A 14534-nucleotide genomic window follows, 5' to 3' on the forward strand; every position below is an offset into this window, starting at 1 on the left:
AATTCTGACTTTATATGTCGCAATTCTGACTTTATATCACGCAATTCTGACTTTATATCACGCAATTCTGACTTTATATCACGCAATTCTGACTTTATATCTCGCAATTCTGACTTTATAAATCGCAATTCTGACTTTATATCTTGCAATTCTGACTTTATAAGTCAGAATTGTGAGATATATTTCTTGGCATAAACAAGCTTCAGTACATACTGATCATATAATATTTAATATAAAAAATAAAAATAAAAATGAAGTTGCAACTTTTTATTTCACAATTCTGACTTTTTTTCTCAGATTTGCCAGTTTATATATCGCAATTTGGAATTTTTAAATCATAACTTGCTTTTATAGTAGTGCATGCAGCTCACTTCTAGCCAAATCATCCATTAACTACATCACTTATTTTCACTTTTCATGAATCAGGGGCTCCTGACATTAATGTGCTCAGATCAAGCGTGTCTGTCTTCATACCATCGTGTTTCTTCCCTGCTCTCTGTGCGTTGTTTTCACTGGAGAATTCTTTTATGACGCTGTAGTAAACACTTACGGTGCATTTTCCAGCTCGGCCCTGATCTGACCTGCGTTTACAGTCACAGAGCCTCTTAAAAGCAGCGCGAAACTTCTGTGACATGGCGTTGTAGATGATGGGGTTGACAGCGCTGTTGGTGTAAATGCACATGCGACAGAAGAGCAGGAACCAGGTGTTGAGATACGGCGGGTCCATGAGGGAATTCACCACCACCAGAGTCCGGTACGGCATCCAGAGGAGAGCGAACAGAACCACCACCACTGCCAGCATCTTTGTGACCTGTAACGCAGACATGAGAAGGGAAGTGTGAGCTGCTACATTTGTTTTGTGTAAGACACACATGATTGCATTACTCTTAGGAAATGTGTGAAAGCACCGCTGGTCTCAAAATAACTCAGATCCCTCCTTCAATGTAAATCTGAGGAATTTTTTGCCCTTTTTGTCCAGAAAAAAAAGAAAGAAAAAGTAATTTAAAAAAAAGGTAACTATAAACACGAAATTATATAAACTCGCAATTGCATCTTATAAAGTCAGAATTGCGCGATATAAAGTCACAAAAAGGATTGTTTTTTCGATTTATATATCTCACAATTCTGACTTTATAACTCGCAATTCCGACTTTATATCTTGCAATTTCGACTTTATATCTTGCAATTCCGACTTTATATCTCGCAATTCTGACTTTATATCTCGCAATTCTGACTTTATATCTCGCAATTCCGACTTTATATCACGCAATTCCGACTTTATATCTCACAATTCCGACTTTATATCTTGCAATTCTGACTTTATATCTCGCAATTCTGACTTTATATCTCGCAATTCCGACTTTATATCTCGCAATTCTGACTTTATATCTCGCAATTCTGACTTTATAACTCGCAACTCCGACTTTATAACTCGCAATTCCGACTTTATGTCTCGCAATTCCGACTTTATAACTCGCAACTCTGACTTTATAACTCGCAATTCCGACTTTATAACTCGCAATTCCGACTTTATATCTCGCAATTCCGACTTTATAACTCGCAACTCTGACTCTATAACTCGCAATTCCGACTTTATAACTCGCAACTCCGACTTTATAACTCGCAATTCCGACTTTATGTCTCGCAATTCCGACTTTATAACTCGCAACTCTGACTTTATAACTCGCAATTCCGACTTTATAACTCGCAATTCCGACTTTATATCTCGCAATTCCGACTTTATAACTCGCAACTCTGACTCTATAACTCGCAATTCCGACTTTATATCTGGCAATTCCGACTTTATATCTGGCAATTCCTCCTTCAATGTAAGTCTGAGGAATTTTGTGCCAGACAACAAAAAGAAAAGAAAAAATAATTAAAAAAAAGGTTACTATAAAAAATTGCAACTCATTTTTTATAGTTTTTCTTTCTTTCATTCTTTCTATTTCTAGAATTTAGATGATAGACAGATCAAACCTGTTTTCTGGATGTCGCACTGTTTGTTTTACAGGACACCTTCACTGAACTCTGCCGTCGGCCCTGATGGACGGAGAACCTCTGCTCTGACAGATTCATCGGCAGTGGGTCCCGAAACAAAATCCTGGCGATCAGACCGTACAGAACCGAAGCCACGACGAGAGGAACGACATAAAACAAGGTGAAGTCCAGGAAGTATATGGGCATATAGAGGTTCCTGGACACCCGATATCCACACCGGACCACGACGCCATTAGCATAAACCGTCTCATTTGTGTCCACCAGGAAGAACCACATGATGCAGTACAGAGACGTGAAGATCCAAACGCAGGCGATGATCTTCTTGGCTCGTGACACGGTGCAGATGAACTGGGCTTTGATGGAGTGGCAGATGGCGATGTAGCGCTCGATGGTAAAGGCTGTGATGGAGCAAGACGAGACGTTGATGCCCAGGTACTGCAGGTACGTGATACAAACGCAGCCGGCGTAGCCGTAGATCCACGAAGCCACGACCTCGGAGATGTTGGGCAAGCCGGCGGCCAGCAGAACTGTCAGATCGGCCACCGCCAGACTCACCAGGTAGCAGTTGGTTGCGGTCATCATATGCTTGGTACGGATCACCACCAAAACCACCATGACGTTCCCAGCGATTCCCACCCCACAGATCAGCAGCGACAGAGATATGGTGACCAGCTGAACCTCCAGCGAGTTCTCCGGCATTGAGGAGTTTCTATCGGGATGTGTCGAGGTGCTGTTATCCATCGTGGTGTTTCCCATTTCAGCCGTCTCAACAAAATCCTGGAGAAAGTTTGAGAGAAGTGAGATCAAGTCTACTTATTTGAGAGCAGATCAATGAAATGTCACTCACCGAGATGCTGGATGATCCAGTAAGAGGAACGACTTCTTCTCCAGAGAGATGCTGCATCTACTGAGAAAACAAGACTCGGTCCTCTTCTTCTCTCCTCCTCCTCCTCTTTCACTCACTACCACTGAATCCCTCGCTCTCTCTCTCTCTTTCATGATTCTTGTCTAAAGCTTTGTGTTCAGTTAGAAATAGTTAATTATTTCCCTGATCTTTTGGGATGCAGGTCATGATCACACAACAAGCGTCTGGGTGTAACAATATAAATCTACATTACATAAAACAGCAGCAAATAGAGCCAAAATTTGATAAGCCAATAAGAAAATATGGATCTCTTTCACTAAAAAGCAAACTGTATGTGCGTTGTGCACCCGCCTATAGGCGCATATTACTAACGTGCCCATTAAATTAAAAAATAAATTACTGTGCTATTGACTTTAGAGCAGGTTTTTGTTGGTCGTTTTCAGTTGCCTCAAAATAGCAACACGCCAACAATGCACCTTATTGCATTGTTGGACCAGCATGCCGAAGGGTGAAGAGATGGGCACAAGTGCATTTAAGGCAGCATAACCCCTTTTGGTCCCACTTTATATTAAGTGGCCTTAACTACTATGTACTTACATTTAAATTAATAATTTGATACAATTCAATTCAATTCAATTGGGCTTTATTGGCATGACTGTGTTATGATACAATGTTGCCAAAGCAATAAACATGTAATAGGTTATACAGGTATAGATTGATAATTAAATAAAATAAAAGGAAGAAGAGAAAAAAAGAAATATATATACATGCATGGCTATATTGTATATGTTATCATATAATTTAACAAGTGGTTAAAAAAACAAAAAAAAAAACAAAAAAAAAAAAACATGGTAAATAAATACAGAGAGCAGTAATGAGATTGAAAAGAAAAAGAAAAAAAAATGAAAGGAGAGGGTTTATTCTTTGTCCCTCATAATATGACAGGAGGACACATACTCTGCTGCCAGGTGGACACACTTCTCTTTCTCTCCTAAAATATAACAAAGTTTCTCAATGTGGCTTGCTTGTTGGAATTCAGGTAGAATTTGACCAATTTGGGTGAAATATGTTTCTCTAATATTATTATATTTGCTGCACTGTGTAAGGAAATGTAGTTCATCTTCCACGACTCCATCGGAGCAGTTTGAACAGAGTCTGAGTTCTCTGGCTCTCCAGCTCTGTTTGTGTCGGCCCGTCTCTATATACAGGCTGTGGTCGCTCAGACGATACTTCGCCAGGAGCTTTCTCTGACGATATTCTTTAATTTTTATTAAGTAAGGTGCCAATTGATAATCTGTCTTTATTTTGTGAAAGTATTTTAATTTGTTTATTTGTGCTGCTTTGATCTGCCAATCATGGGTGTACTTTTCCTGGGTTCTTTGACCTATTTCTTTAATTTTTGAGAGTTTGAATTGAATTTTTGAATTTAGTTGGTGTGTTTCTACTAAATAGTGCAAGGGGTCATTCTCTGGGTGTCCTGCCCTGTATGAAAGAGCACAGTGATGGTAGGCATCTGCCTGTGAGTCTGACAGATGAAACCAGAACTTCGCTGCTCTCTTCTGGATTTCAGATAAGAGAGGGAATCTGCCCAGTTCTGCCCTGCAACCCAGACTAGGGGCATTTCTGTGGAGACCCAGGATATTTTTGCAGAATTCGAGGTGGAAAATTTCAACAGGATTTTTGTCCCACGATTCATAGTTTAATTTAAATTTGGGGCCCCAGATTTCAGAGCCGTACAAAAGAATGGGCTTGATGATGGCATCAAAAATTTTCATCCACAGTTTTATGGGTGGGTTGAATTTGAACAATGATTTTCTTATATTGTAATAAGCCCTGCGTGCCTTATCGGTCAGATCTTTCATTGCCATTTCAAATTGTCCAGAAGCTGAGATTGTGAGACCCAAGTAATTATAATATGTGACATGATTGAGAAGTGTTCCCCCGATTGTAAAATTATGTTTTTTGTCAGTAAGGCGAGGTTTTTTTTTGGAAGATCATGATTTTGGATTTGTCCATGTTAATTGGTAAGGCCCAGTCGCTACTGTACTGCTCTAGAATGGAGAGGCTTTCATGCAGTCCCTCTTCATGAGGTGACAGCAGCAGAAGGTCGTCGGCGTACAGGAGGCATTTGATTTCTCTGCCCTCGAGGGTCAGACCAGGACAGGAGGACTTCTCAAGTGCTGATGCCAACTCATTGATATATATATTAAAGAGAGTCGGGCTGAGGCTGCAGCCTTGACGGACCCCTTTATTTTGACTGAAATAATCAGTTCGTTTGTCATTGATCTTGACACAGCATTTGTTCCCGTTGTAAATGTCCTTTATGATATCATATGTCCTTCCTCCTATTCCACTTTGGATAAGTTTTAGAAAAAGCCCATCATGCCATACAGAATCAAAGGCTTTTTTAAAATCAATGAAGCAGCCGAATATTTTTCCTTGTTTTTTTTGATGAACATATTTTTGAATTAGTGTCTGAAGTGTGTAAATGTGATTTGATGTTCTCTGATTGGGCATAAATCCAATTTGACAATTCTTTAAAATTTTGTGTTCTTGAATGAACTGAACTAATCTGTCATTAATAATGGAACAGAATAGTTTTCCGAGGTTACTGCTCACTGTGATGCCTCTGTAATTATTTGGGTCGTACTTCTCACCTTGTTTAAAAATTGGAGTTATCAAATTTTCTTTCCATATTTCAGGAAATTTTCCTGATTTTAATAACAGGTTGAACAATTTTAGAATGGCATCTTTCAGTTTGGGGCTGCTGTGTTTCAGCATCTCATTAGATATTCCATCCACGCCACAGGATTTTTTGTTTTTTAGGGATTTCATCTTGTCTCTCAGTTCATTTAATGCTATGGGCTGGTCTAAATTATTTAGCTGGTCTTTTATAGTGCGTTCCAGGTTATGTAGTTGGGAGGTCAGATGTTTTTGGCTAAGGGTTGGTTGGTTTGGTGAATAAAGATTTCCAAAATGTTCGGTCCAGATTTTAGGGTCATAGATGGGAAGGTGTTTGGCTTTTTTGGATTTGTCTAAATTGTTCCATAATTCCCAAAAACAATTTTGATCTACTGCCTCCTCAATCTTGTTTAGTTTTATTTTCGTGTGATCAGCTTTTTTCTGTATTAATAATGACTTGTACATTTTAAGGGTTTCTTGATATGTGGCTCGTATTTGTTGGTTTGCTGGGTCTCTGTGTTTTTTGTTTGATAATGAACGTAATTCTTTTCTTACTTTTTGGCATTCTTTATCAAACCAACCAGCATTAGCCATTTCTTTTTTGCTTCTATAATTCTTTCTTTTTCTCAGGGCTTTTTTGGCCACTGTAGAGAAGATTTTTGTTAACTGTTCAGTTGCTAAATTGGTTGTCGTCTTCTCTTCACTAAAAGAAGTCAATAGAAATGAGTCTATCATGTTCTGAACATTAGTGCTTTGGAGCGCAGCTTCATACTGGGCAGGACTGTCTTTACTCCATATAAATTTGGGGGGGAGTGGATACAGTTTAACCTTCTGATCTGAAGATGGCAGAAGATTCACTGACCTGTTCAGACTGAGGACCGTGTGACTGTGGTCTGATAACGGTAGCTGTGGCATCACTGTGAAATAATTGATTTTATTTTGGTCTATATCTGTGATGGCGTAATCTACCGTGCTGCTGCCTAAATGTGAGCAGTAGGTAAATCGACCCAGAGAATCACCCTTTGTTCTGCCGTTAATTATATAAAGACCCAGGCTTTTGCAGAGTTGCAGGACTTGTTTTCCATGTCTGTTTATTGTGTTGTCATAATTCTGACGTGTTTTAGTATATCGTTTTTGTTGATGATTAAGTGGACCGTTTATATATTTGTCTCCATCAGAGCTGATGTAGTCCACTTCCTTCCCCGTTCTAGCATTCAGATCCCCCATTAACAGAACTGATCCTAGAGACTGAAAGTAAATGATCTCTGACTGTAGGGTTGAGAAGATGTCATCATTATAATAAGGTGACTCATATGGGGGGATATATGTGGCACACAGGTACAGGTCCTCGTCTAAACACAAAAGCTCTTTTTTAAGTTTTATCCAAATATGTGTTTTCCCTTTTTTCACAGGTTGAATATAATGCCACAGATGGTCTTTGAACCAAACTATGATTCCTCCTGAATCTCTTCCATTTTTAACATTAGGCTTTTTGATTGAGGGTATTCGTAGCTCTCTGTAGTTTAAAGGAGTGCGGGTTTTGGAGTCTAAACGACTCCATGTCTCAAGTAAAATAATTATATCTGAACTATATACAGTATTGACAAAATCAGGGTTAGTCATTTTCTCTCCAAAAGCTGAAGAGAACATCCCTTGAATATTATAACATGTTATTTTAAACGATGACATTGAAAAATATTGTATTTACCGGAACAATGTATGAATTTATGACCAAATCATGTTTTAAAATATAGATTAATCAATTAAAAAAGTAATATAAAAGGTATATAGAAATATAGTGAGTGAATTAATTTTACAAATGTTACATTTAAAAATAAACTAATAAAAAGAAATAATGATCATACTTGACTACAGACATACTGTGATGCCTTAAGCTAACAGGTTGTCACATATCATTTTTAGCATGTGTTTTATCTGGACCAGGTCACTGGTGTCTGTTCTACCTCGTCCGGCCACTACAGCGGCGTAGCTGTCTGTCTGACTGACCCTCTCTTCGCGGTCAGGATGTGTTTTCTGGGGGCTTTTCAGGGCTGACTCCTTGATGGTTTTTGCAAACAGTCTCATGCCCTCTTGATGGATGTGGATGTGGTCGTACAGATGCTTGTGGGTGATGCGCTGATGGTCGGCTATGTGGACATTCGGCATTGGAGCGCAGACTCTAGCTATCTCCGCATTGATTGTGCTGATGATCCTGTGTGGCACGTCTCTGCGAGGTAGAAGGGTTGAGATGATGACCTTGGCTCTGGGGTAGATCCTGCTGGCTGTTTTCACCACGATGGACAGGGCTTTAGTGACGTCCACCCTTCTAGCACTGAGGTCGTTTGTTCCGGTGTGAAGAATGATGTGTGACGGTACACCCAGAACACCCTCTTGCAGCAGTCTTAAAGCAGAGTGTGAGGTGGGACACCAGAACTTTTTCACAGATCTCCCCGGAAACAGTCGTCTGGGGTCAAGATGGTGGCCGTTGGAGTCACAGAGGATGACGATGTTGTCTTTACTCTTCTGTTCTCTGCTGGTGCTCATGGGTGATGTTGTTGTTGTTGTTCGTGGTGGGTGACTCTGTGTGGTGTTGCTGTTCTCTTTCCTCTTGAGGCTCTGAGGGGCTTGAGGAGACTGACGAGTTGCAGGAGTGAAGGAGCTCTGAGGTTGTGTGCTGACTCTCTTCTGATGTTGAGTTGAGTTTGGGACTCTTTCAGGAGAGGAGGTGCTGTGTGTTTGTGTGCTGACACACTGCTGATGTTGTTTTGTGTGTAGCTGGTTCCTGGTCTCCTCCAGCAGTCTCTCCAGAGTGTGGCTGTGTTGTTCTCTTATAACCAGTTCCTCTCTCACCCTCCTCAGCTCCTGGCGCAGCTCTTGATTGTCCTCCTCCAGTTGTCTGACAGCGGAGCAGAGCTGTTGAAGTTGTTGAATGCTGTGGTGGCTGTTCAGGTTCAGGAGCTGGTGGAGGTTGTTGGTAGTTTCCTCTTTAAACAGGAAGAAGTCCTGCTCCAGCTCAGCGATGTTGTCTTTCAAGGCCTTTATCTTGGGAGATGCAGGAGTGCTGATGTATCTGTTTGTTATAGGAGTTCTTGAACTGGGGTTTATGTTGGTACCTATTGTGTTGCAGAGTCCATCCTCTGTGTTTCTCTTTACTTCAGGATCTTTCTTAATCTTCTGAACTTCCAGTTTAAGGTTTTTAAAGTTCCTCTGGAATTCATTAAGGCTGGTTTCTGGTCCCTGGGCCATGACTGTACCATTATGATAAAGGTTCACAGTCAGCTTTGTGTCATTTTCTCCTTCTAGAGTGAGTTGTCTGCCTTTGCTGATGCCTCCTTTTCTTCTGCATGTCATGGCAGAGCAGAGGATGGTGTGCCAGACTGATGGGTGTTCAGTGAAGAAGAGCAGGTTACACCGGACTCTGTTGTCTTCTGGTCCAGTGTAGTCAGACAGCAGTATCTCTGGGTTCTCTCTCAGGATAATTTCTTTCATCTTTTTCTTATCTTTGGCAGATTTAACTTCTGTTGGATATATTACCTCCAACTCCTCTTCATTTTTGAAAAATGCCTCTGCTTTAGGTAGGCCCATGTTGTTCTCAACTGAATTAACTGCCACGGAATGTTAGCTTGGCTAGCAGTTAGCTTGATATGTTGAGTTTATATCCAGTTTTAGGTGATGACAGAAAAATAAATCTTTTTAGAGGTCTTACCTTTAAAATCTTCTGCCTCTATTGTTCACAATTAAGTATCCAGTTAATTAATTACAGTTTGAGTCATAAAAATCATACATTCTCTGGCAAAATTATGCTGATATCAGGAGCTGATATTTTTGCTGCCAACTGCCATCGTAACCACGGTAACTCTCACGGTAACACGGTAAAAAGTGATACAATGCACTTATTGTGTACATACATGTTTTTACATTGTACTTATATTTTAAAAACACCTGCATGTAATGACATCTGTAATTAATTTCTGTAATTACACTTATAATTACACTGTTGACCCATGCACTGTTGACCTTTAACCCTACCCTTAAACCTACCCATACCACCAAAGCTTTCCCTAACCTTACCTGTATCCACCTCAATAGACCTTTTTCACACTTCCGCATTTTTAACCGGAAGTTAGTTGAGAACGTGCAAAGACACTTCCTGTTACCGTAGTAGTAGATAGCGGGAAATGCAAAAATGGCAGAGTCCAAAAACAAGTTTTTGTTGTGTCCCGGGTTGTTCATGTTGTAACCAAAAACAACCATACCTCTCATTTCACTCATTTCCATCTGACCAAGCAACAAGAAATTTGTGGATTCATGCTGTAAGAAGAGAAGAAGGGCCGAATTTCTCTGTGAGGAAAGGCAACACTTACGTCTGTAGCAGACACTTTGCCAAGGAGGATTACTTCGGTGGAACAACCATCAGTCGCCTTAAAAGTGGTGTTGTCCCAAGCCTGTTCCCTTGGAACAATTTTACAGCACCACTCAAAAGGGAGTCTGTATTTGAAAGGGTGAACAAACGTCAGCTGGTCCCCTCCCAGGCGGATGACAACAGTGCAGCTTCTAAGGCTATTAAAATGGATCACGATTATGTGACACACCCACCCGCAGGTAAGGTTTAAATAACGTCTAAACATTACAGTTGTGTTATAAATATAAAATGTACACATCATTGCAAGTATGTTTTAAGTGGTTTAAAATGTGATACATCAGCATCCTTTAGTGGTATTCATGGTGTCTGAGAAAATTTTAGTTGGGGGATAATACACATTTAAAAATGTATTATTCCTGTCAGTGTAAGAAACAAAAGTGTCAGTGTTTAGTGTTAGAAACACAATTTTAATTGTTACATCACCACTCAAAAGGGAGTTAAGGAGACTCTTTATTATTATAAAGAGAAACAAAATCTAATGTATCCTTTATGTACCATAGAGGTGTGTAAACGTGAAGCAAGCTATATTTAGGTTTTTCAATTAATACAAAATATTATCATAAATGCATATTTTTTTAATAGTATTAACCAATTTATAGTTTTATTAACTAATATAATTGATTTGTTTTTACAGGAGCACTGGATGAGGCCCTGGGTTACATTGAAGATTTGGAAGCCAGACTGAAGAGAGTAGACCTGCCATCTCCCACCCTCTTCAGCAGATATTGTGCATCAGATGACCAAATCAGATTCTACACTAAATTTCCATCTGAGGGTTTATTTAGAATCTTTTGGGAGTCTATCGCACCATCTGCCTCTCGACTGGTGTACTGGACCAAGGCAAAGAGGATCGGGGATGAAGCCTGTCCTGAACCCAGCCCACCTCGCATCATGCCATTAATTGATGAGTTTTTGATGTACTCTTTCCGGGTTGCTGTGGGCATGAAAGAGCAGCTAATTGCTGACATGTTTAATGTGAGCATTGCCACTGTCAGCAGGGTTACCATCACCTGGGCTAATTATCTTTTTATCGTGTTGTCCTCAGTCAAAATCTGGATCAAAAGGGAAAAGGTCAAATTAAGTATGCCACCGAAATTCCAGAAATACTGTCCTAATGTCAGGGTCATTCTGGATTGCACAGAAATTGCTCTGGAGAACGCCTCATCCTTGACCTTGCAGTCAGAAACCTTTTCCAACTACAAGAACAGAACAACACTGAAAGGCCTCATCGGAGTAGCTCCCTGTGGTTTGATTACATTCATCTCACCTCTTTACACTGGCTGCATTTCAGACAAGGAGATCACCAAAATTTGTGGAATCCTTCCCATACTGGAGCCAGGGGACGATGTTATGGCAGATAAGGGCTTTCTTATTGAAGACCTCCTTGCTGAAGTTGGAGCAAAGCTGATCATTCCACCTTTTAAGCATTCAGCACAATTCAGCAAGGAAGAAACAGCACAAACCCAAGCCATTGCCCGCCTCAGGATTATAGTGGAGAGGGCGATAGCCAGAGTGAAGTCCTTCCACATCTGGGACTCCCCTGTACCACTTACACTGATTGGAAGCGTGAATCAGATGTGGCTCAACTGTTGTGTCCTGTCCAATTATCAGGGACCTTTTTGTCTTGAGGAATAAATTAATCAAATGATGTTGTAATGTTATGTAAATATGTAAATAGTTAATAGGTTCCCTGCATTTTGTACTTCATATTTACAATTTGTCAATAGTTATTGAAAAGTAAAAATTGATCAGTAATTAAAACAACTTTGATCAAAACGGTGAATCTTTTTATTTCATAGAGTAGCTACTTTTTTGAAGCTTTTTGAAAGTATTTTTTCATAACTTATTTACAATTTGAGTTGAATAAATACAACTGGAACAGGTTTTTAAAAGGTACAAATACAAAAAAAAAAAACACTAGAAAAAGGTAACTGAATCCATATGATTTAAATACCTTATCTCCTCTAAGTGCTACAGACAATGGCCTTTTTAAAAAGTTAACATAAAAATACATAAACATACAAATTATTTAATTTGATTCAATGTACACATCCATGTAGCTGTTGTAATAAAACAAATCTAGTTTCTCCTTCATTTCTGTAATAAAGTGATTATCGCGCCATACTCTCTCTACAGTTAATGTTGTCAGTGTGTCAGTGACAAAGTCGCACCATTCCAGTCCAGACACTGCCAATTGGCCCTGAACCTGCCAGTAATAGGTGTGAGAATGCCTCAAAGTGGCATTACCATCCTGCATCTTGAGGTGAGCAACCTGAGACACATCATTCTTTGTGCTGCATTTTACCTCAACAAGACCGAATGGGGGTGATTCTGAGGGATCATACACCCTCCCGTCTGGGCTGGCTCCAAGATGTGGTGAGTTGGGATGAATGATGAATCCTACAGGCAGCACATTCACACGCATAAGTTCAGCATAGTATGCCAGCACCTCAGACTCCATCAGCAAACCACGCTTCATTGCTGTTGTTTGTCTCGCTGAGCCTCTGATCATTTGAGCAGCTAATGCCCTGGCTGCGGACTCCTGCTCCACACTTCCCTTCTTGTAGCAACATGCACCCCGAAAACGACTGGCCGTCAGCCTTGAACGTCGAAGCTGTGCCCATGCAGGACATTTGGACTGCTCTCTTGTTCCCTTCTCACACTCAGAAGACATTTCCGCTGACACTTGCAAAGATTGGAGATGCATTAGCTGATGTATTGTTGGCACAAATTGCAGGCTAGACAAACTATGCTGCATCAAAGGAAGAGTTGGGAATTCTGGAGCCATGTGGTGCAATATGAAGCCAGTGTTTTTTTCAGGTGGACAATGATAGGACATTGGTGATCCACGTGGCACAGGCCCAAATTTCGATGGTGTCAGCTCCAGCTCCTCTGAGTCATCTAAAACAAGAGCCATGAGACACTGGGGGTGCAGCTGGCGGAGTTTGGCTCCTGATGCCATAATGTCAGGATCTGGAAGTGGTCCTTTAGAAATAGATAAATAATAACAATCAATTATTGGTCAAACAAAAAATGAATACTACTAACCATAAAAACCATACAGGGAGAATTGGCACCTGAATATGCTCTGTACAGTGTAGACCTCAGACCACTCTTGCCCACTGTTTTTGGCTTTCGCACAACAAGCTCACTGGCAGCTTCAGGATGGATCCCCTTAAAAGGTAAACAAACAGTTAAGTTAGGCTATAACAACAGACACAATTATTAGAAAAAATTATTGCAAGTAACCAAATGTTCAATGGTCATGCTGATACACAAATAGAAAAAGAAACAAGGTAGATTAATTTTATCACAAACCCACCTGTGTTCTTGGTCGGTGCCATCTCTGTAACTCACTAGTGCAGGCCAGAGGAGGTGGAACAACAGGCAGGCAGAGCTGTGAAAAATGTGCAGTCTGGTACAAGAGTGCAACTACATGGTTGCAAAACCCTTTTCCAGCCACACAACTACATCTAAAGGCCGTTAAGTTTGCCCTTTCTGTTCCGAGTGAGATCTACACAATCGTAAGAAATAACAAATGTGTTAGATTACAATACTTATATTATATCATTACATCTGTTGACATGATCGCTTACTCTGAACTTACTGAAAAAAATGAAAGGGCTGCAACCGCAGCAAGAAGAATATTAAACACCAGGCCAAAGCAGCAACTTCAGAACTTCTGCCAACTGGCATTCTGTTTACTATCAAACCTCCAGTTTGTGAGGCTCCTCGTTCTTCCTCATTGACCTGAAGCATCTACCTCTCACTACAACCTGTTCCTCGAGTACATTTGATACTATGAATGCCAAAAGGAAAACAAAATAGTCTGTTTTACAAAACTTCACTTATGCTGCCTTAACTTGTGCTGCCAGTAAAAAAATATGCTACACATTGCACCGTTTACTGTATGTATCTAATTGTGAAACAAACAGCTATACTATATTATAGCATTATCATTATAGAAAAATGCAAACTACAAATGTATGTCGCTGTGATACAATTCATTTTCAGACATAATGAAGAACACTAATGTCCAGCATAACATGGTATTTGCGGTAGTTTGCTAAACGCTAACGCTAGCTAGCATTATAGCGATTGGCTTTATTTACCTTGGTAATCGTGGATAAATTCTTCATGAAAGAATTTGTAGCCTTTGTCTAGTTTTGTGGTCTTGGTGGAGGAATTTGCATCCACTATTTTTACCACATCTGCAAAGGTGACTTTTGGCAGATTTAAAAGGCTAAGAGAAAACACTCTGCCGGTATACATTTTGGCGAGTAAGCGCAAAGCGGAAAAACGTTTACACGTCCATGACGTATTTCCGGTTTTTGTGAAAAAGGTCTATAGTGTTTTGAAATTCAATATGAACACAATAAGTACATTGTACTTATTTTTTTATGTAAGTACATAGTAGTTAAGGCCACTTAATATAAAGTGGGACCCTCCGTTTTTCTACAATCAGTAAGTAAACTAGGCAGGAGTTCACAGATTTAATAAAGACAAGACAACCTCAGAACTGCAGGCATTAACTTCACAGGTAAATGATGAATGTTTGTAGAG

The 14534-nt window shown here is 40.0% G+C and overlaps 3 protein-coding genes across 3 annotated transcripts; 1 reads left to right on the forward strand and 2 right to left on the reverse strand.

Annotated features, from left to right (window-relative positions):
- Positions 1–269: 269 nt before the first annotated feature.
- LOC125279999 (thyrotropin-releasing hormone receptor) lies at positions 270–2979 on the reverse strand. The gene is made up of 3 exons (XM_048210294.1): positions 2849–2979; positions 1981–2778; positions 270–811 (listed from the first exon to the last, which is right to left on the reverse strand). The coding sequence occupies exons 1-3, from the start codon at positions 2903–2905 to the stop codon at positions 416–418; spliced, it is 1251 nt and encodes a 416-aa protein (XP_048066251.1). The 5' UTR covers positions 2906–2979; the 3' UTR covers positions 270–415.
- Positions 2980–9772: 6793 nt separating this feature from the next.
- On the forward strand, positions 9773–11606 carry LOC125279256. The gene is made up of 2 exons (XM_048208719.1): positions 9773–10150; positions 10606–11606. Exons 1-2 carry the CDS (start codon positions 10117–10119, stop codon positions 11604–11606), a joined length of 1035 nt encoding a protein of 344 aa, XP_048064676.1. The 5' UTR covers positions 9773–10116.
- A 385-nt stretch (positions 11607–11991) lies between these two features.
- Positions 11992–14296, reverse strand: LOC125279255. Its single transcript, XM_048208718.1, has 4 exons — positions 14084–14296; positions 13294–13485; positions 13049–13145; positions 11992–12956 (listed from the first exon to the last, which is right to left on the reverse strand). Exons 1-4 carry the CDS (start codon positions 14108–14110, stop codon positions 12001–12003), a joined length of 1272 nt encoding a protein of 423 aa, XP_048064675.1. The 5' UTR covers positions 14111–14296; the 3' UTR covers positions 11992–12000.
- Positions 14297–14534: the final 238 nt, after the last annotated feature.

Source organism: Megalobrama amblycephala, linkage group LG12, assembly GCF_018812025.1.
Source record: "Megalobrama amblycephala isolate DHTTF-2021 linkage group LG12, ASM1881202v1, whole genome shotgun sequence".
NCBI lineage: Eukaryota > Metazoa > Chordata > Actinopteri > Cypriniformes > Xenocyprididae > Megalobrama > Megalobrama amblycephala.